General features: G+C 36.8%; 1 protein-coding gene across 1 annotated transcript; it reads left to right on the forward strand.

The window, feature by feature from the left end:
- Window positions 1–88: 88 nt before the first annotated feature.
- On the forward strand, window positions 89–24,483 carry MPP4 (MAGUK p55 scaffold protein 4). The gene is made up of 21 exons (XM_052676380.1): window positions 89–4,930; window positions 5,993–6,114; window positions 7,025–7,102; window positions 7,782–7,862; window positions 8,413–8,544; window positions 9,169–9,250; window positions 10,516–10,601; window positions 11,391–11,462; window positions 11,902–12,098; window positions 13,158–13,222; window positions 13,937–13,954; window positions 14,928–14,966; window positions 16,211–16,231; window positions 17,202–17,216; window positions 18,067–18,108; window positions 18,895–19,065; window positions 20,124–20,204; window positions 20,903–20,996; window positions 21,746–21,854; window positions 22,946–23,080; window positions 24,020–24,483. The coding sequence occupies exons 1-21, from the start codon at window positions 4,870–4,872 to the stop codon at window positions 24,209–24,211; spliced, it is 1,893 nt and encodes a 630-aa protein (XP_052532340.1). The 5' UTR covers window positions 89–4,869; the 3' UTR covers window positions 24,212–24,483.
- Window positions 24,484–25,335: the final 852 nt, after the last annotated feature.

Below are 25,335 nucleotides of genomic sequence, written 5' to 3' on the forward strand. Positions count from 1 at the left end.
GCATTATCAGCAAAAGGGTGAGAGTCATTCTGGCAGGGCAGTGCTTAAAAGTATTGTTATACTTGTTCTCCTTGCAACCAAGAATAGAGATAGACTTCTTCATGTTCATGAACAAATTCTTTTTATTTCAATCCTATGTGTAAATTATACTGAATAATACGATAGATGAACAAAAACATGTTCAGAAGGTAAGCTATCAAATATTTGGGTTTTTCTGGAAAAAAAAAGTGTGACTAAGGGTGGAGAGTGTATTGAAGTATAACACACCAGCTCTAACGCTTGATCTTTTGTGCTTAGTATCTTTCCATGCAGTCATCTTTTAGAACTCAATGTACAAAAACGTTTAAATGAAAACTGCAGGAGTAGGATTTCTTCTTGAATAGGAGTTACAGTGAACAGCCAGGTAAACTAATTTTCATCTGCACACATTAACTTGTTATTTATTTAGCTTTTTGTAGGAGTGTGAATGATTAAAAGCATTCTTTTTCCTTGTAACTGTTCAGCATCAGTGATCCTCATCTTTAGGTATTTCAGAAGAATAAACAATTTCAATCATAAGCTTTGACACGTGAAGAACCCTTTTCTGTATGACTTTAATTCCATATTGCTTCTCTGCCTTAAGCTGAGAATGCACCTGCAAACGGAAATGTTTTTCTATTCTCTTCCTACCATTGAAAAAAGATGGTGTAGCTACAAATATGTAATAACTTCAAATGTTTAACTTCATTTACTGTGAATGAAACAAACTTGAGTATTAAAAAATCTGCCTTTTCTACCTATATACAAAATACTGTAAAAATAGTAATGAGATCACTTGTGAATTTAGTTTGCTGATTATTAGAAGCCTGGGCTGGATTTTTTTTTTTTTTGCCTTTCTGGCAAAGCTAACTGATAGCTTAGTTATTGGCTGAAGTGAATCCTCGGATTAAATGCGTTTCTGACACAGATTCCAGTTTACAGCCTACGTGGGCTTGATGCATTGGGCAAGTAATGCACAGCAGCTTTGATTTTCATATTTCTGTAGCTACCCAAGGAACGAGTTAACCTGCAGGACTTCCGTCTCTATTGCATCATGGTAATTAATTTATTTTCTTCATCTTTTTATTTTTCTGAAGTTGAAAGCTGGTTGTTTGTTGTGTTGCAGTGGAAATCCTGTAAGGAACAGTGGAAGATGGAGGCTGAAGTATAACACATTGTAATTTGTAGGCATGGTAGTTGAAGACAGACCTGAAAAGCTGCGTATCCTACTAAGTGGGGAAAGTTGCTGAGAATGAGAAACTACTTAAGTGAGAGACAAAGTATGCTTTTCATGCAAGAAAAGGGTTAAGGGGATTTGTTCTTCGTGGTAATGAGTAGTTCTAAGGTTAGGTTTCTGCGGATTAGAAAGGAGGGGATGTCCATAGATTAGCTAGGGCAGTGAGGATACTTGCTCTGCTAACATCCAACAAATATTCTTTCTCTCCAGAAATTCTACGAGAGCTGAACATGGTGTATTCTGCACTATTTGCAGGTAAGAAATTATGTACTGTACTGAAACCATTATGCTACACAGATGCATTTCCCCCATGCAGTTGTAAAATTAATGTCTTTTGATAGTTATGGCAAAGCTAATTAAACTTGTGTTAGGTGTTCAGTTCCCACCAGCCAAATACTAGAGATGAGTATGAATGGGGGGTAGGAACTAAAAAGATAATTTTTCCTCATTCCCAATCTTCACAGAGTAGTCTGACTTGAATGTCAGGTGCTATGTTGACCCTTTTTGCTGAAAGTAAATTGACTTCACAACCATCCCTGTTGTAATAACAGTCTAGGAAACTACCTCGTGTGTAGTGAGAGATACTGTAGAAGATGGATGTGAATGGAAAATTTTACCTTTGAACTCCCTAACCTTGTAGTGTTTAAGTTGATTTAGTGATCAGTTTTGTCTTCAGTCCAGGTGGTTGGCAATAAACAGCTGGAAGTAAAGCTGCCTGCTTCACATGACTATGGTTTGCTGCACTCAAGTATTTGAATGTGCTGCTCTTCTAGGAGGTGATGCTTTAGAGGTGTTACCACCATATAAACAAGATAATAGCACCATCAGTGTAGCAATATGCTTTTATTTTAGAAGAAAGGAGGATGAATCGAATCATCAGATATATCTAGTTACAGTTATAACATACTTTTAATCAGCAACTTTACATATGCAAGTGTGAGTATCTAAATACTGTAGAATGGCTTACTGAATGAATGTTCTTTTAAAAAAACAAACAAAAAAACCCAACACCTGTGCCACCTCAGACTTGCAGTAGTTATCCTTGTATATATGGTTTTAAACAAAGTCTCAGCCGTTGCTTAAAATGTATGTTCTGCTTATGTTTCAGATGGCAATTTAAATTCAAGCACTTCTTGCTTTGAAGTTTTTTACACTCACTTGAGAGTGACCTATGTCAATGGGAGGACTAATTAAGTTTTTAGTGTGGGACAAAAAAAAGTTCTGCATGGGCATATCATTAGAAGAAGCTTATTCTTCTTTATTTGCCTTTGCAATTTACTGACATTTGGTGGCTTACTTAGGACAAAAGCTCAAGGATATTCTCTGCCCTCAAACTAGTTTACTGTCTTCAGTAATCCAAACAATTCTGACAAATTTAAATTGAGTGGTTTTCCTTTTTAAAAATGCTCAGTAACCTTGCAAAGGAAACCCTAAGTATGACCCTTACAGTGTGTGTATATGTCTCAGGGAAGGAAGGAAGGTGCAATGTTTTTAATTAGCTTTCCCGTTAAGTAAGCAATTTGGTAACTGATAAGCTTGCAGTCTTCTCTTTCATGCTGAAAAGGTAGTCAGAGCAATGAAGCTATTTGTATTTCTAAATTAATACTCAGTGAAAACCAGGGTACGATGTTCTGAATGTAGTTTGCAATGTATTTGCTTGTCTAAACCATCCCACAGTAAAGATTTCTGGCCTACTCCTAATGTCTTCAGTAATTAAGAAACAGGTATTCATGGCTAGATTTATATGGCCTGCTTCCTTGATCTGCCTAATGATGGATTTAAGGAAGCTTAACAAAGGAGAAGGAAAACCCTTAAAGGAACAGAACTCAAGAATATTGAGGGATAAAAAATACTAATTGTGGCTCAACCCAGTTGCCAGTGAGCATGTGGTAGGAGGATTCAGTGTTACATAAACTATTACATAGATAAAATATAGAAAAACAGTTTTTCCTCAGTGGAAAAACGGTTATGCAGTATAATGCAGCAATTCAATGGAAATGTTGTGTTGGGTGGGGGAGGGAGATCAAACTATGTATTGCTGGTCTCTGAAAGGAGAAATCAGAATTGTAAAAGTGGTCTTTGGGTTAGAATTTCTGCAAGACATAGAACTGAACATCCTGTGGAGGTAGCTTGTAATGAATTAGTATTACTCAGCAATAAAATGTTTGAATCAGAATTTCCTAACTTCTGTTCATTTTTTCCTCCTTTCATTTCCACTGCCTTCTGAAAACAGTTCTGTGATTTAACAGGAGAGAGGAAAAATGATCTAAAAAATAAGTATTAGGATGTGCAGTAAAAAGTGGCAGTAATGCCTTCTGCTTTTATAAGCAGATCAAGGTAATACATTTCCTGCTTTTGCCTTTGGTATGTTCTGTCCATAGAACAATTTAGAGGAAAATGGCTGCATTTTTGCTTTACTAATCTAGGACATGAGCTACCGTATATTTAACAATTTGATGAGGCATTCTCTGTGCATACAGTGTCATAGAGGTGTTCACTGCTGGCTGATGTACTCAGATATTTGGTGTTGCAGACTTCTTAACTCGTTAACTTTTTAAGCCGTGTGACCTGTTCAAATACGTAGTTCTTCAAGAGTAATCTTACAATAACAGCAGTCTGGACAATATCTTCATATTTGTATCAAACGTGATTTGAAGTTGGCTTAACTGAGAGGTGTAGTAATTCAGCATCTTTGTTACATCTCTCATACATGGGTTTTTGATACTTTGGTGTGGAAGTACACCAAGTTATTTCACAAGTCTAGGGAAAAGCACAAGTAAGCACAGGACCATGTAAGTGAGAGAAAACAGTGTGTTACCTGAGGAATTCCCATCTTGTTGGAACTTTTAAGTGAAGAATTGTGAGTATTCTCTAAGGCAATCCCCTACTACATTGTTTCTTGCTAGAAATAGATGGAGATCTTCCTCCACTTCTAGTCTAACGTATCACTTAGTGCAATCAGCTGTAAACGCCTGAGTCAGATGAGGTAAGGTGTGGGATTTTTTGTTTGTTTAATTCATTTTGAGGGAATACGGAGGAAATTATGAAATCCTTTCAAAGATGTTGCATTTAATTTAAACAGAGATCCTTTCTTTGCAAAATTATGCCTTCAATTGTTTCAATTTTAATAATGTCAATGACAACAAGAATAAATATAATTTGTTTTTTGAATATGATTATTTTTCAGCTATGTAAAATGTATTTGTTTTATGTAAAACAAGCTTTTAAAATCTTGGGGAAAATAACTTTCTGTGATAGCACACTTAGAGGTGGGGAACACGTTATATAAGTAGATTGTTATTTTAGACAGCTTAGTAAAGCAAGCTACTGACAATTTCGTGAAGAAATAAAATGATATTTTGTAGCTTAGGTTTATCTCTGTGTTTTGGGTGGTGGTGGGTAACTGACTTTACATTTGTGGCTCACGTGTCTTCAATTTATGCTTGCGACCTATTGTTGCAGGTATAAAAATGATTGTCATTGCTTTTTTTTGTTGTTTTAATTTTGTATCAATTTAATATACTTCATTTTTCAGTATGAACATGCTCTTTTCCCTATCTCAACGTCTGTCTGTGAAAACCTACTTGGTGTGAATGCTGTAGTCAAAAGCATAGATGGAATCTCCTGGAATGAAAGAAAAAATGGAGGTGCCAGCAGTCTGCGGTCAAGATAATGGTACTTGTAACTCTTGCATTTCTCTTGCCAAGAAAACTGGCAAAAAGTTTTGTTCCATGCATGTGTGACTTTGACTTGTGAGAAAGAGTAGTTACATTTAGAAGTTTTACTACTTAATAATGGGAAAGACTTTTGGTCTCTAATGTTGTTAGGTAGTTTATAGGGTTTCGGAAGAGAATTACTGCCATTTGTTTCTGGCTTAAAGTCAAGTTTCTTTAGCTGTACGAAAACATTCTAATTTGTAATGGGACTTTTTTCTTCTGAAGTAAATGATTCTTTTTATTTAAAAAACTTATGCTCCTATGAAGAGTATATTGTATTATTTGAGCTTAGTTGTGTAGGGATTGCATTCTTGGAGATACTTAGTGCAAGTTCTTTCAGAGGAAGGCAATGAATAAAGAGGAAGAGATCTCAAAAAGCCACGTTCTCTTGGGTGATAGGAAGTTCTTGCAGCAGATAATCCTTTAAAGTTAGCTGTGTTTTGAAAGACAGATTTCCCTGTGGGGCTTTTACAGTCATGGTTCACAGAATTCATAGATCATTATTCTTACAAGTGTTTAGACATCTGCTATCCTGAAAGAGATGGTTTCTTTGGTAATGAGGTACATTTCCAGGCTTCACAATTGGGATATTCAATAATTCTGCCTGATGGTTGAGGTAAGAGTCCCATCTGGAGAAGCGTAGTGAGGAAGTACCTGTATAAATGATCGTATAAGAAAAATAGCTGATTGAAACTAAAGTTGATTGAATATAAGTGTAGTCATCATTACAGTGTAGAGTTGGTATAGGAAATAGGGAACAGTTAACTGTCAGTGACTAAAAAATCTTGTTCAGGAGAGAAGTAAGAGCTGGTTTCTGTGTTCAATTAGCTGTGGTAACTGGATAATGGCAGCTGGTTATACAGTCCATTGCAGAAAACAAGTAAAGCAGACAGTGGAAATCAGTGCATGTTTCTTGCAAGTATAAAGATGTTGCTTTTCAAGGAATGGGTCACTGATTAGCTTTGGTTGATCTTCTATTTGTGCTGAAATTGTGTTGCACTTTTCTGTTTCTTGGGCTCAGGTTTATCTCATGTTCTGACTCTAGTGCTACAAGAACTGAGTTTGCTCTGTAAAAGAGATGTCAATGGTGTTGGCGTGTTGTATGACCTGCTCAGATCTCGCTGGCTGCAAGCACTTTTAAAGGTAAAATAATATTCAGCTGTGAAGACAGCTGTTTCCAGGTGATAGCTACTTTAGCTACTTTATTTTGCTGTGTAAAGACGTGTAAAGAATAATTCACGCTAAGTTCTCCTAGTCCTTGTATTAGAACTAACATCAGCAGTCCAGGTGAACAAAACTACCTTAGCTTTATGGAAAAAAAAATATTTTTATGAGACAGGCTCTTTTACTTGATGCATCCATATTAAGGTTAGGGGTGTAGAGGCACGAGTTGAATGTGGCATTGCTCAGCTGTCTTTTTCCACTCTTCAGTGTCAGTTTGGCTGTATATCTTGCTTGGCATAGATAAATAATGATTAAATAATACTTTTTGGTTTCTTTGATCTGATATGCAGCTGGATGCTGTGTGTTGTTATAGAACAGAGTTTTGGCTGCTATTTCTGTCTGAATCAACTATATCTCTTTATAAAACAATGTTTGTACAAATTTTGTTTTTCTTTTGTGAGGATTCTAAAAATCTTTAAAATTTAAGTGAGGAAAAAAATGCCCTTAAGGCTGTTTTAAATATGGCTACTTGGTTTTATTAAATTTGTTTTGTTAATCAGGCCTTCAACTAGGGTAAGAAAGCAAGCCACAAGTCAAAATTGACACTGTCTTGCTACTGTCCTGTGTAATCAGCTTTCCTTGTTGGAAAACTAAACACTAAAGCATAACTGGCTAGCTGAATGACCATATGGAAAAACAATTACTTATAGAATGAATTCTAGATGCAATAGGCATTAAAGATTGAGATTACAAGCTCTCTGGCTCTGGTTGAAATGACAAATTCCTAGAAATGCAGTATTGTCTTTGCTATGTTGTGTATGTATCTATATAGTCAAGAAAACAGATGATGCTCTCATTGCATTGTCTTGTCTATTGTGGCATGCAATAGATTTATGAATGCCTCCAAAACTACCTCGGAAAAAGACCAGTTCCTGTCATGCTGCAGGCACATGCATTGAATTGTGAGGTAAGACCATGTATTTCTTTACTTACTAATACCATATCAGTCAACTTAACTGCAGAAAATAATGTTCTAGTATATGTTTTGTGTCTCAGGTCTGAATATACTATATAAACTGGAAGGATTCTTTATCTATTGAATAGCTGATTACTTACTGTGTTAAGAGAGGGAAAGAAAATATATACAGCTGTAATCATTAGACTGCACAAGCTCTGGCTATATGAGATCAGTAATTGTTTGCTTTAACCATTGACTGTGTGTGTGTGTATATATATATATATATATAATTTCTTATCTCACTGTAGTTCAGTGTTGTGGATATTATAAAGCACTCTGACATGGGGTTTTTGAAAAGCTTTTTAGATGTTTGTTTCTAATAGCTGATTATTAAATAGTAATAATAAACGTTTAAGTGGAGAAACTGACAGTAGTGATGATATTGGTTGAGGCATAGAAAAAAGTAATTTAGAGCACATGGCCTGAACCAAACTAAGTGTTACACAGTTGCACAACATGCAACCAGACTTATTTTGGTCCAGTTTTAGAGCAAACAGTATAGATATGCTTTTAGTCATATAACATGCAGGACTTAAAAGTTTTATAATGTTGTATTCCTCAACTTATTGTAGAACTTCCTTTTAATTAATTGGCCTTCAGAATCAGTCTCTGTGCTTATTTTTATCAGGTGGTAGAGTTGCTGCATGAAGCTCCTCCGTCTGGAGAGATCAAAGAGCTAAGACGATTGCTGAGGGCTCCTCACTTAAGGGTAAGTAATGCTTAAGAAAATAGAAAATTTGCTCATAGCAGTGTGTGCAATGGGGATGGAAATAGATGACCAGCTGCTCACAGGAACCAGGAAAGAAATAGGAAGAGGCTTAGTTTCCTAGTCATGGGCTAACCTAGTTGAGAATTCATTTCGGTACTGTGTATCTGCAGTACCTGCACTGGGCTGTGTTTTATTAACAGCTACTTTTTAGAGTTTTTTTTAAAAGGTAAATTCTGAGCAGTTGATGCAGACATGTGAAATCAGAGTTTATTTGATATTGTGTGTAAAGCCTGCGTTCTTATCTTCCAAATAGAAATATTTCAACTTCTGTAAGACTTCCTGAGGAAACACAGAGAGAAACTGTTCTTAATCTTTTACAGTTGGAATTGCCAAATGGGAAGAAGAAAAAGTCTATGTGAAGGAAACCTATGTCCACTTAAGAACTTACCCTCTGATTTCTGTTTCCTGACCAGTCACTGTTAAAAGTAAAATCTGTTCTGATGTATGTTATTTGCTGATGGGTTGATTTCTTTGTTTTCGCTTGTAACAGGCCTTGCTATCTGCTCATGATACTGTGGCCCAGAAAGATTTTGAACCTACGCTTCCACCACTGCCAGACAACATACCTGAGAATGAGGAAGCCATGAGGATTGTCTGCTTAGTGAAAAACAACCAGCCTCTGGTTGGAGAGTTTACTGATATGTGTCAAATCACTTCAGCTTACACGAGTATTGGATAATGCATCGGATGCATTTTGGTTTATTTCCAGGAATATCGCACAGATTGTGTGTGTTCTGGAGGCTCTTACAGAATTGGAGATTCGCAAGAATTATTAAGATTGGAAAGGGCCCTAAGGGATCATCTGATCCTGCTCTGTGCAGGGACAGCTAGAGAATGGCCATGTCCATTCAGGCTGTGAACATCTGGCAGATGCTTTTATCCCATTAAATTTAAAATGTAAATAGGACTGAGAGCTGTTCCCTTAGTCAAAACAGTGAAGATAGGAAGGAGGATAGAATGAAAGGTTCATTTGTGCTTATATGCTGAAAACATTGTAATCTGACTAATCATCTTGGGAGAAGATTTCTAGGAGTCAGATGCTGAGGTTAATTTAGTGTGATATTGGATGATTTAGTATTATGGAATAGTGCTGCTAGTGATACATTCTTCCTGGATCCATGTGGTGTTTAAAAAAATATATTTATCCTTTAATGCCTTTTTGTCATTGCAAAAGAGATCAGGCCTGTAATTTGAAAGAAAACTTTTAAGATCTTAAGTGATGAATGTGGTTTTTTCTGTTTGCCAGGGTGCCACTATTAAACGGCACGAGATAACAGGTGACATAACAGTTGCCCGTGTGATCCATGGTGGTCTAGCAGACAGAAGTGGTAGGTATAACTTGAAACAAGGTACTAACAAAAATCCAAGGTAAAATAAGGTATTTTTCAAGTATATTTTATAAGTATATTTTTCAAGATAATGGCTTTACTTCTACAATTAGCCTTCCCTTGTGAATAAGCAAGTGTATACACCATACTGTATGCTGTGATGCATTGGAATGAGTTTGATTCTGCTTTAATTTTTGTATGAACATGATATGTTTGAGAGAGTTGAGGTACAAATCGAGTTTTTCATTATTCAGATGTTAAAAGTCACACAAATCTACTATGAGATTGGTCATAAACAATCAAAACTGATGTATTATAAAGCTAGCAGCTTATTCTCTGATGGAGAAATAGAATTATAGATAACTTTGTGTAAGATAAAGGGCACTAAGGAATGTGTAGTAATACTTTTCGGCAGTAGTCTATTAAACACTTTGGTATTATTAGTTGCTAAGCAAAATTAAAAGACTTTCCTTGGAAACATTACTGCTTTGTCATCCTAGAATTATATGCCATTTGTGTTCCTTGGGAAATGTAACTAAAATGTAGAACATAAGAAATGACATTTATCTGTAATCATTGTAAAGTTTCTATTAGTAGTTCTGGATTCTGCGTAGAGAAGAAAACCCATACTGTAGGTAGTAGCTGAATATATTCCTAGTTTGATTAATATTATAAGTTGAAGGAAATGAAGGAAAATGTGATATTCTTAATTTTTCAGCACCCAAGCAAATTAGGAATTTCTTAAGGTTTGGTTCCAAGTTTCATGGTTTATTAAGATGCTCAGAAATGATTTTAGGAAAGGAAGCTATATTAAAATGTTTAAGTAAACTTTTAAGGCTAATTACCAGTAGATTGCATGTTGTGTAGGGGAGGTGAAACAGGCTGCCCAGAAGAGTGCTGGAGTCATTGTCCATGGAGGTTTTCAAGGAGAGATTCACGTGGCACTGAGGGACATGATTTAGCAGGCATGGTGGTGTTAGGTTGGTGGTTGGACTTGGATGATCTTAGAGGTCATTTTCAACCTTAGTGTTTCTAAGATTCTAAATAAGGAAACTGAAGTGTTCAAAGTTCTCATGTCTCACAGAATCTGGGTCTTATCCAGGGACAATATAGCATATTCTTGTGTACCTAGTGTATGGGAACTTACACAGCTGACATCTAAACCTGTGATATATCTCTGTTTACCCCCCTCCCTGCCCCCTGCCAAGATCATCCATGCTGTGATAAAGCTTCTGCTGCTGCTTTCATACTTGTTTTTACTGTAGGGTTGCTGTATGCTGGAGACAAATTAGTGGAAGTAAATGGAGTTTCCGTTGATGGACTCGAGCCTGAGCAAGTTATTAATATTTTGGTACTGAATCTCTTTTAAATTTTATTTGGACTTTGAGGGTAACAGTATACTGCTCTATTTCCCTACCTGTGCTGCCTTCCACTCCCTAGAAAGATTGTTTCATTGCTGTGGATGAAATTCACAGCTGCTTATAAAATCGAAGTCTTGTGCAAATTCAAGCCTGAAAGTCCAACATGGATATAACAGAATCAAATCTAACTTAATTGTGGCCTTTCCATCCCCAAATTCTGTGGGGAAAAAAGAAAGGTAAATTATTAATTTATTCAAACTTCACTGATGCTTAATTTTCTTGGAAAATCTTCCATATGAATGAAGTGGCAAGGTGGTATTCTAATAAAATTCCATCTTATGAAATGAACTAAAGCAGAGTGAAGTGAATAAACTTGAGTTACATCCCTTCACATTCATGAAAGCACAGTAGTAATCTCTTGTCAAAATCTTTTGAAGAAAGATCTGTCTCTTTTATATATGAATCTTGCACACAGTCTTTCAGGTTTTTTTACTGCAGAGTAATAGTGCCAGTTAGGAATGGCATATGGTCATGCTATGCTAATGTCAAGTCTTCTGAACATGGAAGGAAGAACATGGTTTTTCATTGAATTAAAACTATTCAGTGACATTTGGAAGCTTCCTTCTTGATTTTACTTTTGGAAAAAACATAATAGTCGTATTAACTCAGTCTACCTAGTTCTGTTTGTAATAACATAAAAGCCATGTTAAGTCTGTGTGACAAAGTTTGGTCGTTTGTGTTGAATGCCAGTCGTATTTTATTCCTCTTTAATCATTTAGGCTCTTTCTCAAGGAACAATTATGTTCAAGTTGATTCCAGTTTCTGATCGTCCTGTTAGCAACCAAACAACAGTAAGAGTTGGTCTTTTTTCTATGTTGCTACTGCAAAGAATTGCTACAATTGCCTGTCCAGTAGTGTGATGCAAAGATGTGGCATTGCTTCGAATTTTACTGCAGTCCCTAAAATGTTACTTGCCATATTGGCTACCTCTCAGCTAATATGCTGTTGCTGAAGCAGTAGACTAAGCTGAAATATAGTTGTGTCTCAGATAATGAAGACATTTTTAGAGCTATGTAGAGGTTAAACTCTATTTTTATCATAATTTACAAGTCTTCTCTCTTCTCTACTTTTTCTCCTCCTTAATGAATTGATAGGATTCAGAGTTTGATCTCGTTCTTAAAGCTCAACTTAATCATGAACAGACTTAACTAGCAGATATGCTTGGCTTTGTGATTATAAAGGTTATGTAGTATCTTGTTGGGTTTTTTTCATTTGCTTGTTTTTTACCAGCTGTATGTGCGAGCAATGGCAGATTACTGGCCATTACAAGATCCTGCCATACCATGTGCTGATGCAGGTTTGCCTTTTAAGAAAGGTGAAATACTCCAGATTGTGGACCAGAATGATGCTCTGTGGTGGCAGGCTAGGAAATTATCAGATCTTAGTGCCTGTGCTGGACTGATACCCTCAAACCATCTTCTGAAAAGGTAAAGTAATCTTAATTTTTACAATTTCTAGTCCAGTCTTGCTACATAAACTTTTGTCATTCATAGCAGTGATATTCAGTTACATCTGACAAGTGTCTCTCCTTTTACTGTTCTCAGGCTTATTTCTCTCCTTCTTTCCCAGTGTGTGTGAGAAAATGCTTTTCAGAACACCTGTGTAATCTGAAATTAAATCTTATGTTCATAGCAGTTATCTAATCTCTGTAGTAAAAGCCCTCTAGTAGTTAGAGTATAGAAGCTACAGTTTTAGTGAAAGTGAAGAGCTCTGTTTGGAATCATAATTCATGGTGTTTAAATATATGTATTGGATGAGGGATATTAAAATGTAATATGTGAGGGTAGGCTGTATCTAACACAGATGCATGTGGTTTTTTGTTTCTTTTTTTATAAGGTGTCTTATGAGCCATTACTGACTTTTCAGTTTTGGTGAAAACTTATTTCACCAAATAAATGGAACTGCTTCAGAAGAGGACAAGGATCTTTTGCCTGTTCTCTACATACATAACCCACTGTTTGTTTCTGAAAGCATAAACTGTAAAGAAAATTTAAGCTGCTATAGCACACTTATTCAGTTTGATCCTCTAACCATGTGTCCTATCTGTGTTGCCTCAGGAAAATGTAAGGCCAAGCAATCATAGATGAACTTTGATTTATGCTCTGTATAAACCTACCTGTGTTTTTATAATAGAAGTCGAAATCATACTAGGTTGTGACTGAGGCTGGAAGCAAAAGGCTTTCTTCTAATTCTACAGGTCCGTAGACTAGAATGGCTAATGCTTGTCCTTATACATTAACTTGAAATATTTTTGTGCTGCTGATTTGCAAATTACATTTGAACAGTTCTGATAGCATGTAGTTTTCCTTCAGTATTCTGCATTGGGCTGAAACATTGCTAATATTTCCATTTTTTGATGTTTTGCATTGACTCAGTAGTGATTAATATTAAACATTCTGTGAATATGGTTAAAGCATCATGCCCTTGTGGACTGGTTTCTTTTTTTCTTTTATTAATTTAACTGTGCTATATTTCTTTCTATGCAGGAAGCAGCGAGAATTCTGGTGGTCTCAGCCCTTTCAGCCCCATCTCTGTCTCAAGTCATCAATGTGTGAGTGAAAAGTTATTTGAGTGGTAGAGCAGGAAGGAAAAGTCTTGTTGCTGCTTCCAGGAATACTGAAATTACAAGCTCATACAAATTCAGTTTAAGTCAAAGACATTATTTCTAGAGCCATGTTGTAACTTCAGCAGTGTTTTAAGTGTTCTCTTGAAAATAATTACTTAGTGCTAGTTGTGTTTGGAGGATTGGTGGTGATTGCAGTCATCTCTAGAGTACTTGATACCTGAGAGAATCTGTGAATTCAGTTCCTTCTGTAATCTTAGTGAGTCAGGAGCACTTTGTGCCCTCAGGGTCAGGTCAGAAGTGACGGTGGTACGAGCCCCATAACTTTACAGGGGCATAGACAGCAGTTCTGCACTGGAAGGTGATACAGTACTTTTAGAATAGAATGGAGTATTTTTTCCTCAAGGTACAGTTATGCTACATTACCCATGGGAGATCCAGAAACATCACCTTCCAGCTACATAACCTAACTTTCCATAAACTTGTAGTTATTCCTAGACACAAGGAACGTTCATCCTATTTTCTCTTTCCATTTTTTCTATGGTTCTTTTTACTTATATAATACTCTTTTTCTTTTGCGATAACTTCTAGATTAAGTGCTTCGTTGCATAGGATTCTTCTGACTCAAAATGGTTTGTTAGAACTCTCTTTTACCATAATTTTATTGTGTTTTAACTGCTTCAATGGATATACTGTGGATAGTAAGCACTGTGGAAGAAGGTAGGAGATGGTGTCTGGGCTATACTGCATTTTGGTACTTAGAATCACTATAGCACTTGTTTTTTTTAGGCTTTGTGAACATTGCCAGAAATAAGGTAGTTTGAGTTCATTTTCCGTGTATTTGCTAAGTTCTTACATTTTGCATGCAAGTCTTTGGTTTGCTTGAAGTGATGGAAACTTAATTATCCAAAAGTGGAAGTTTAAGCTATGCACTATCTGATGGGGAACTGAGAGTTTGGGTGGGGTGCTTAGAAGAGGGAAAGACAGCTTTTTGCTTCCTCTCTTCTGTCTTCAGCAGATGATGTGAGCAACTCTGGGAGAGTATCTCTCGCAAGGATATCTTTGGGCAAATACTTAAGATGGAAGCAGGAGTTTATTGGGATTGAAACGTGGTCAGCTGGAAAATAGTTCCTACTGGGCCTATCTATAGAACACAGAAGAGCAGAACACAAACCTGAGGTTGCCCAAATCCGTGACATTGGATTTCAAGGACATAAATTGATGTGATCTGGGCATAAAGAGGAAGCTGAATCAATCTTTCATTTTTCTTTCTTTGTGAAATTAATATCAACCAAATAAAACCACTTCTGTGAGCAAAACATAATGGAAAGATGGACCTAAATGCGATGAGAAAACAGAGTGAGTGGAACATTGCACTCTGTAATTATAATATTTAATAAGTAAGTTTTCCCAAGCTAAGCAGAGCGGTTACCATGTTAAACCTTTTGTTATTTCAAAAAGATCATTCAACTTGGGCGTGTTCAGAGCAGGAGCTAAAGAACAATATTCTGCTTACTAAAGATGGAGAACATCAGGAAGATGTGGTTGCAGTGCTTGAAATCCATAAATGTCTGAAGCTTCAGATCTCTTCTTTCAGTTGTCTGAGTTCAGTCTTGTTATGTGTAAAGCTTTTTCCCTCCTTTTTTTTTCCTGATTTGGATAATTTTTTTTGTGTGTGTTGATCTGTCTGCAGAGGACGACATGCAAATTGATGAGAAGTGTGTGGAAACAGGTAACTGAATTGACTTCAGACTACTGTTTCCTTCAAGGTAATAGCTAGTCAAAGCAGATTTTATTTTCTACTTAAAGATAATAATTCTCCAAGTGAACTGAACTGTAGAAAATTCTTGTTTTCATAATCTGGTAACATATGTCACTGTAAAAAAATGAGCTGTCTGCAATTCTAGTGAACAGTGCGTGACTGCTTACAGTGAAATGTGCTGAAAGGAGGGACCACCCAAAAAACATCTGAATGAGAACCAACATCTTTGATTCAGGTTTTGAATTGTGTAACAACATCAGTTTTGCATATTTAATGCCAGAGATGATTGGAATTTTTGAGAACCCACACAATTCATTGTCAAGAGACTGAACTGATGTGAATATATTTCTAGGCAGTGAGCAACAATAGGGTTTGACAGGTAAATAGTATATATGAAGAATGTGAACTTGACATGCTTCTTGAAGTGGCACAGCTCATTCTCCTTCTACTGAGGTATTTAAGAAAGTTCTCAAGAGGGGATGTGATCCTGTAAGTACCTGCTGCGGAACTTTTTCCAGTTTTCTGAAACAGTTGGTACCATTCACATCTGGATTGCATGAAAAACTGCTAGCACATTACTTGTATCACGTCAGATTTGCTAAATGGAAGTTTAAGAATCTGAGACACTGCCCTCAAGCAGTATTGTTTATAAAGGCAATGCGACACCTAAGTGCTTGTAGATGTATTGCTTTCAGGTGCCTGGTGCATCACAGGATTAGTGTGTGCATGCAGAATGCCTTGAATGTTGTGACCAAAGTCCCCTAATCTCACATACTATGCTGTCGCATCCTTAGCTGGAAACCCAGGTCCTTGCTTAGGTTACTTCTGGCTTCATGGGAGGGTTTGAAAATGTCTTTGCCTCAAACACAAATAGGAACTGTAGATCTGCTGTCACATCATAACAAACATAACAAAAAAAAAAGCAACAGCCTGTATACAAAGAATCTTCCAATTCCTATGCCAATCCACTTTCTGCACGTATTGCTATTGGGGAAGAAATGTTTTCTAAGCATATTTCCAGAAGAATGACTGTGTGGAGAGAGGTTAGGCAGTTAATTCAGGCATGGCCTCAAATTAGGAGGAAGTGAAGAATATGTGTATGAAGCAGACTGATGGGAGCTGGAAAATTCAGTTATAATTCCAAAATTCTGTAAGAGGAAAATAATTTATTTTCTATTTCTTTTAATATCTTTGCTATCCGGATTATTAAAAAGATGAAGAAACATTTGAGTCTGGTAAGTTCTTCTGAGCTAACTCTGAATTCCTTGATATTGTTTTGCTTTGAGATGACTGTCCACAAAAAAAGCAAGTGGCTTAAAAACAAGCAGTTGACAAAAACAGGAATACTGTTCTAGCTTTAAAGCCATTCTGAGTCTACGGTGCCTGTAGGAGCTGCTGATGTATGAAGAGAGAAGATGTTCTATACTCTTGGTTGTGTGCATAGTCAAGAATATATAGAAAGAAAAATGTTTTTATAAAAAATGAATGTGTTATGTATAAGTCAATCAGTGAGGGTGTTTCTTTGTTTTTGGTTTTGTTTTTTAAACCAGGCAAATCGTTATAGCTAACAGCTCCCTATCTATTGCATATTGAGAGTTCTGCAAAAATGTTAAGTCTTCTGAAATAAATGTTTTCCAATAACAGAAGTCATCTACTATTAAATTTCTTTTGAGGTGTTTGGCAGGGGAAAAAAGTCATTCCAGCTCCCTTTCCTGCAGCTCTTCTGCATTTCATTTGCCAGTAGGATCATCTTTTATCACAGTTTTCTTTCACTCTCAATCGGAGCCCAAATATCTTAAGATGGGTCTACATAGCTGTTTTTTGTTTTCAGGCTAGGCCACTTGGTAACTGCATTTGGGATTTACTGTTGCAAATCCTGCTCCTTACTCACCACTGAGTCTGCTCTCTGCTGTAGCTAAGCAGTTAGAACAATGATGAAGCAAATATTTCCTATCCTATGTCTTACTAAACAATTAGCTGGCTGTTTTTATGATTTATTTTGCAAGTACAATACTGAAATAGATGCTGTAGATGAGACTCCTTCTGAACATTCATGCTCTGTGCTTCATAGGGTGTATTTTGGGGTCAGAGCCTACAATACCCATTTCCTAAATTCAGTTGGCCATGCTGGTTGATTTTCTTCATTTTAGTTTTGAGAAAACAGTCCGTACTAATTGTTCTGTTTGTCTTTGTCTGAACCCTCAGAGGAGCTTAAAGAAGGTAACACTAACTTTTTTTTTTCTCAAACTCTGTAAGCAGCAGTCTATTATAATTTATCAGGATATATTGTATGATGATAAACTATACTCCTGTTATAATATCTGATAGCTGTTATGTTTGCTCACCGTAAATTACCATGCTGCACTCTGTACCATGGAAGGACAGGGTAGATAAAGCAGGTAAACTCAAAGATTTGAATGACATCTCAAAATTAATGAGGATAGAAAGGATGTAAGCATAGGTGGAATATTTTCTGGAATATTGGAGCACAGATATATCTGATCCAAAGATGATTTAAAAAAAAAAAAAAAAGGTGCTGAGTGGTCTAACTAGATGTGCATTGCATATTCCAGGCATGCTGTTGGGCAGAAATTGACCTGCGTGGTTACTCTAAATTGGTTATTTTTGACTTTGAGCTATTGTGTTGTTGGTCGTTGTAATGTTGTAACTGAAGAATTCTTGTAAGCTAGGTTTTACCTGCAAAGCTTAAATTAGGTGGACTTCTTTTTTTGCACTTGAAGTATTTCGAAACATTGTCTGGTGTGTAGTTATCATAGAAACAGAACAAACAAAACACTGAGGTTTCTGATCTCACTTAGAAAAAAACATGACTTTCTAAGCTTTATTCAACTAGTTTAAGCTTAATTTCCAGGCTCTTACAGAAAACGTCATCTTGTTCAAATATTTCATATTACTGTGTAGCGTGCTTTTTAAACTAGATTAGTTGTAATACTAGCTTGTGTTTTCTGCAACGCTTTTCTTACAGGATCAGAAATAATTGCTAACAGTGTAGCTTTGAAACTTTCACTTTTTTTTTTTTTCCTTTCATGAGTATTTGTTCTTATTCTAGAAGAGGAAGAATTCGGTGAATTTGGTCAACGAGTCTTCATTGGTACGCAGTGACTAAAGATAAGATGTTTAGGGCTTGATCTAGATTAAATGTTTGTGTGGAGTTTAAATCAAATGCTCTGGTCTTCACCTAAAGAGTTACTGAACTGAATTTTGCTCACTTCTTTTTCAGACTTCAGGAAGCCATTTTCTTTGTATTAGTACTTGCTCTCTCCGTTTAAACCTCTGTTCTTGATAGATTTCTAATGAGACATGGCCACCTTTTAAATTGACTTTGTTAGATTTGTTATATTTCCCTTCAGGATTATCTTTATTAGAACATTGTTCTGCTATCTGTCATGCATCAAGAATAATGATGAGGGTTTTAATTAGAGAAGCAAATGTAAGAATGAAGTTCTCAGAGTTGGATAGTAAAGTGAAGCAATAAGCGTATCCTTGGTACTCAACCATAACAATCTCTATAAAGTATTTGTATTCGTTTTGTAGGCTGAAGCAAAAGTTCAATATCTGTTTCAGCAGAGTAGACCTTAAAAATAAAATCTGTTGGCATGTTCCTGTTGATACTTTATATGATTATAAACTTCTGTTTTGGGCAAGTTGTTGTGCTCTTTAATTATGGGCTAATTTTCAGGTAGCTTTTTAATGAGACTTCATTCATCTAACACTCAGAGGTCCTACCAAGCTAATTTGCCAAGAATGCTAGTGAGATCCCTTACCTTGCTAAAAAATGCAGCAGATATTTAGGTTAAAAAGAGACACTCTAGGCTCCAGAACTACCTGCTTGCATTTTAGTTGTGGTCTCTAGTGCTGATGCCTTTGTCCCTTACAGCTGGCTTCCGCAGAAGTATGCGCCTGTGTCGGAGGAAGTCCCGGGCCAACCAGCAGTCATGTTACGCTCGGTGCCCCAGCAGCTGCTGTAGCACTTTTGCAGCTCCATATGAGGAGGTGGTTAGGTACCAGCGGCACCCAGGAGATCGGAACAGACTGATTGTACTAGTGGGTAAGCTGTAATGACTTTCTGATGAAACATCAACAGCCTGTAATGGAGAGGAGGAAATGGTCAGTTTGTGTCCGATCGATGGAGATTTACTGCTGCTAATTGTGACAGGCGGTGGCTGAGGACAGCAGAAGTAGCTCTGAAAGCAACATTCAGGAATGATTTCTTGTAGTTTTTCTCCATTGTTGATTTTAAATTCTGCTGTATGTATCATCTTCGCTTGAGACAATTTTCTAAAAAAGAAAGAAACAACAAAAAGGCATAATCTTCAGAAGAAACCGTATGGTTGTGAATTCTGGTTGAATATACATTTTATTAGGGAAATGGTTCAGTTTTACATTCAGGTAGGACTGATGCAAAAAAGCGATGAAAAACATTTGTATTTTACTAGGAAAACATAAATACATGCAAGCATTTCTACTACTGGAATTAAAAAATGCACAGGTATGGCAGCAGGAAAAAAAACTTTGAACTAGAAAATCTCTATCTGGGTGGAAGGGAAAACTAAAAAGATATCCTTAATCATGGTTACTGTAGTAAATATTGTATTAACAAGCTGCTGTTCATCAAGTTCTCTTCACCCATTATGACTGAAAGAAGTCTGGTTTTCTGTAGTGTTCCATAATCCTGAAAAAGCAGACTGAGTAAAAGCAGGTTATTTTCCTTTCCAAGTTTGGAGGTTTATTTAGAGTTTTGTTTTAAAATGATTCTGCTGAGTTACTTCCTAGGAGTGACCATATTGCTAGGAAGTTATTTGTACCCTCATCCATCAAGATACCTCAGTCACATTTAGTATATTTTTTCAGGAAGTTCGCAAAATCAAACTTACAGAGTGATTACTTGCTGCCAAATAATCCTTCAACATGAGTAGCAATAGGGTTTCTATTCTGATGATAGGTCATTGCCTATTACCTAAAAATATAAGTTTATCATATTTACAATTCATTTGTGTATGTGCAAAATATTAGAAAATGGTTGTCTTTTCCAACCTTAATGATTCTGTGAAAATGTGGGGGGTGGGGTGCAAAAAGTGCCTCTAACTCGTTTTTTCAACTGTTCAGGTCCTGCAGGAGTGGGAGTGAATGAGCTAAGGAGAAGGCTTATTGCAAGCAACCCACGAGAGTTTCAAAGCGCTGTGCCTCGTATGTAATATTCTTCTTTCCCCCACTGCCTTCAAAAATAGTGATAAGGAAATGTGAAGTACCTACCTCTTGCCTTTGTGTACTCATGCTCTTTGTTGTGTGACTGTTTTGTACTGCAAGCCGTAGTCATTTGTGTTTAGGAAAGTTGGCTTAAAATAGTACCTTTCTGTATTGGCAAATTGGCCAAAGGCTCTTTCCAGTTACACCTTTTGAAAGCTTAAAACTTTATGTAGCAATAAATCTGTATGACTCTCTAATCTTTGCCATTTTCTTTTCATAGATAAAGTATAAGAGTATTTCTTAGGCGTGTTTTAATTTCATAGCATTTAGGTGATCAGGTATGAGAGAGGAGGCAACTGAAGATGGTGCTTAATAGGCTTTGCAGCTTTCCTTATTAGCCTTCTGGTCTTGAATGAGCCTAATACAGATTAATTTCTGACTTAATCATAGAAATTTTCTATACCTTTGCTTATTGGGTTCTTGTGATTTGGATAACTAAAGAGGGAATGTATCAATCTGAAACTTGTTGAAAACTTAGGAATTCCATTATATTTAAGGTTCCAAATATGAGGAAAGTGCAGATGTGAAAGTACTTGCAGAATGTTTCACAATGAACATAAATCAGCTTTACCTCAGAGGAGGAAAAGCAATTATGCAACTAGTTCCAAAGAACTGATTTCTACTGTCTCTACTTTCAGACACCACTCGAGTTCAGAAGAGTTATGAAATGAATGGTCGTGAATATCACTATGTATCAAAGGAAACTTTTGAAAACATGGTGTATAGCCACAGGTAAACTGTAACACTATCCGATAGCCGGTGATTTTGTAGTTAGGATTTAAGTCTGGGTTCCTCTCCTTACACTTGCTATGTAAGTTGGGTGTGTATTTGGGTCAAATTACTTGAGCCCATTGTTTCAAAAACCATTTGTGCAATTGCAAATAAGCTCCTCTACAATTAATCTTGGCATTCTTCTCAAAGTGTGGCCTCTAGCACCGAGCTTGTCTGGTGTGATTGGTAAATTAGGAATATAAGCCCTCTTAGGAACTGACCTGGTTTCAGGTCAGGCCTGTCCCTAATCTGTATCACTGTTGTGGAACCTCTGCAGTGATGACATCTCCATGTAAGCACCTCAGGTATAAGGCCCAAACTTTAAGAACTGTTCCTTTCTCTGCCTCAATAGGCTCTCTGCTAAAATAGACCAGCTTAGCAGCAGAAGCTATACTCCTTAAGCGTATACTCCGTAAGCTATACTCCAAAGTGCTTTGAAATCATCTCATCTGTGAAGTTATTAGTACTGAGTATATAACTGACAAGCTTTTTGTTGCTAGACAACACATTATTTGTAATAGTAAAATAAGTAGAAGATAAGTCAAGTATACATTCATTATAGCTGTAGTAGTCCTTGAGTTGTGTTCATTATGTTTTACAATTTCTCAATCTTAATCACTGGATTAGTTTGGAAAGTTTCACACTTAGATGGAACCTTTTTGAGACTGAAGCTCTTGTTTTGTTTTCCTTCTTTCTCACCACTGTTACAGAATGCTGGAATATGGGGAATACAAAGGGTACATGTATGGTACCAGTGTTGATGCAGTGAGAACAGTCCTCGATGAAGGGAAGATCTGTGTAATAGATTTGGAACCACACGTGAGTTGTAAAGGGGCAGGGAATCTACAACTGGTATCTCCTGGAAGGAAAAGTAATTCTGTATACATTCATGAACTACTGGAACACTGTTAGATGCTTTGTCTTGTATTTCCTGTTATAGTGTTTTATTAATAGTAGATTTGTCTTTGTGTGGGTCTTAAGGGAAAAAGCACTACAGCAACAAGTACATGCAGATCAGTATTATTCTCTTGTTCATCTGTTTCCAAGTAAGCAGCTGCGTTGTCAGGTGGAATGATGCAGAAAGGAGTTTTCATACTTGTGTACAGCAAGGACTATTCTTTCATGTGGAAGCTGTGATTACAGTGAGCTAGACTGAGCCTTAGTTTTGCAGTGGTTTGTTATTTTTTAAGTTACATACCTGTGGAGCACTACTCAATCCAAGCAGATAAGTAGAAGCAGATAAGGCTACACTTTAGTATTTGTTCTGCGTCTGAAAACATCCATAGGTTTATTCTGCTGCCCTTTTCCTGAATAAGAGGGAGGAGGAGGGAAGAAATTTAATCTCGCTGCTTCTACATTATATGCCACCATGAGTTTCTAGAATGCGAGTTTGTGGGCAGGTTTTAGTAAGGGTATGAAGTAATGGTACATAACCATTCTTTAGTGGTCACTAGGAGGTAGGAGAATTGCAGTGTATTTGCATACTTATATTTTAAATGAGGTAGCTTGGCCAACTTTACATGCTGCAATTTTTATCTTCTTTATTTTTTTTTCTTTTCCAAAAATACTTCTCCAAAAGTAGCTCAATAGGTTTTTTTGGTGGTTGTTTATTTAAAATCAGAGACCTCTTTAATGTTGTCGGTTTGTTAAAGGCAGTGTCCAGATACTCAGTGACATTCAAAGCATCTTCTAATAAGGTTGTCAAGCAGAATTAAGTGACTGGTATGCTATGCTTGCTTTAATAATGTCTGGTCCAGGGATTATCAGTGAGGTCATTCTAAAGTAGGTGTTTGTGGAAAAGATTACTGCTCGGTCTGGAGGTAACGGTACACTGTAAGCAATTGGTCTTCTATTGAAATACAACTGGGATGAATACACCTGAAATAGTTGTTTTTACTCCTACTTTGCAGGGAATCCAAATAGCCCGGACTCATGAATTAAAGCCCTATATTATATTCATCAAGCCATCCAGCATAAGCTGCATGAGGCAAACACGTAAAAATGCCAGAATCATTACAGATTATTATGTGAACATGAAATTCAAGGTGAGATGTGGGAATGGAAGAGACACGACTTGCTACACTGGGGTTGTGTGTTTAGAACATAATGCCTTCTACTGTGCTATTTGGTTACATCTTTACAACTTTGTGTCCTGAGGTTCAGATCTAAATTCTTTTTTTTTCTCATTTTATTTTTGTATTTTCCCCCTCTAAATTTGCTTTGAAGTAGGAGGGTTGTGATTTGTACATAAGGAATTGAAGCATTTGGTCCAATGTCTTCATGCAAAGAGACTATTTGGGATACTTCAGTTTTAACTAACTGCCTTGTGACAAGATTTGAGCCAACACACACATTTACTGTTTGTACTGAAATGTATGGATCAAATGTGCTTCATTCAGTCATGTAACAAAATATTTTTCATGCAGTTTTAAGTGTGTAATGTACTGCATTGTGTATAAATGCTGTATAATGTATTACTGACAGTACTGATATCTGTTCCATAGTGACTTTTATAGATAGAACACAAATCCTGCTTGTGGGAAACACATAGCTTGCATTTGCAATGTGTGTAGTGTATTTATCACCACTGGTTTCCATGCAAATCATAATCAAGCTTAACATCTTAAAGTTTTAGAGACCTCAGTGCACAACCATACATGGAAATAAATCATATTTGCTATGACACAAAGAAACATGAAAATGGAGAAGGTAATGCAGAGTAAGAATGTGTGCAAGAGAGCAAGTGGAGCATACTGAGACTCAAGGTCCTTCTGTGAGAAGCATATGGCAATCAGCTGTTTCAGAATTCAGAATGATTGTAGCCAACATTTTTCAGTTGTTATAGCAACTGTAAATTGAAATGGTGTACAATGGCATTGTCTTGGCTACTCACTTGTTTTCGTAGCGCAGGGTGTTCTGCAGGTGCCATGCTGACTGTTTCACTCTAGAGTACTAGAGCTTTAGAGATTTGTTGTGTCTCACAGGAAGAAGATCTACAGGAAATGGAGGATTCTGCTAAGAAAATGGAAGCTCAGTTTGGTCAGTTCTTTGATCAAGTGATTGTGAATGACAACTTACAAGAAGCATCCGCTCAGCTGTTGTCTGCAGTCCATCATGCACAAGACGAGCCCCAGTGGGTCCCTGCAATATGGATATGCTCAGATACTGAGACATAATTCAGAGTGGCAGGCAGCTCCGTGAAGATTACAGATTGTTTTACTTCAAGAATAATCCTCATGTCAGGATTGTGAGAATTTGTCTTCGTATGCAAGGGATTTGGAAGAGGATTAGGAAAGAAGCCGCTGTAGGAGATATTATCATACTGTGTTCTGTGTGACTGTACAGCTTTTATGCTACAATTGCACCTTTTTTTGGTACAAAAAGGAAACACTGTGAGCAATCCACTACAAGAATAAATAAAGATCTATTTTGCTGCATGTATAATTTACTCATGGGTGTCCAACCTTTTGGCTTGCTTGGGCCACACTGAGTGAAGAGGAATTGTCTTCAGCCACATATACAGAGGCTGCTCTGAAAGTAATTACTCCTATTTTAATTTCACGGAAACTACAGCAGATAAAAAGAGCACAACATTATTTAATAGTGTTTTGTAGCTGAGAATCTGCTCTCTTTTTCACTGTGATCACCACCATTAGTTATGCATTTTGTCAGCGACGAACAAGAGCTTACATGTCATGCTCATCAAAACCTGCACCAGCAAAGGTGGCCCACTGTGTTTGCATCCTGTTTGGTCTCCATTAATGTTCAGAAAGTGTCAATGAATGGTGGCATTTTTTCCACATGGAGGAATTCAGTGACAGAATTTTGTCTCAGATGCCAATTTGTCGGACTGTCCCTCTGCTGCCATTTGTCACATGGCAACAAAATGGAATGGAATATTAGTGGGAAGGTTCACCTCCACTCCATATCACCAACATTTGTTTCTGACATTGCAGGCCAACATAATAAAATAAAGGGTGTTACTTTCAGAGCAGCCTTCATAAAATATGCAATACAGCTACTATGTAAAGAGCAACAAAAACATCAAACTAGAGGGATATGTGACCTTATTTTTATGAAACTTAACACGCTGGCCTGGTTTGATGGCAGTGGTTACAATTCTCAGGGAGGTCTCAGTGTTTTGGTTTTAGGTGAAGTTTTACTTGTACTTCATCCTTGACAACCGTTCACAAATGTGTGTACTGCCAAAAAGGGATGATGTGAATAAGGTGTGATTGTGAAGTGAGATTTTTTTCTCTTGCAAGAGAGGGCTTATAAAAGTCTGGTAAAGAGATATGAC

Source organism: Tympanuchus pallidicinctus, unplaced genomic scaffold (genome assembly GCF_026119805.1).
Source record: "Tympanuchus pallidicinctus isolate F22 unplaced genomic scaffold, pur_lepc_1.0 scaffold15, whole genome shotgun sequence".
NCBI lineage: Eukaryota > Metazoa > Chordata > Aves > Galliformes > Phasianidae > Tympanuchus > Tympanuchus pallidicinctus.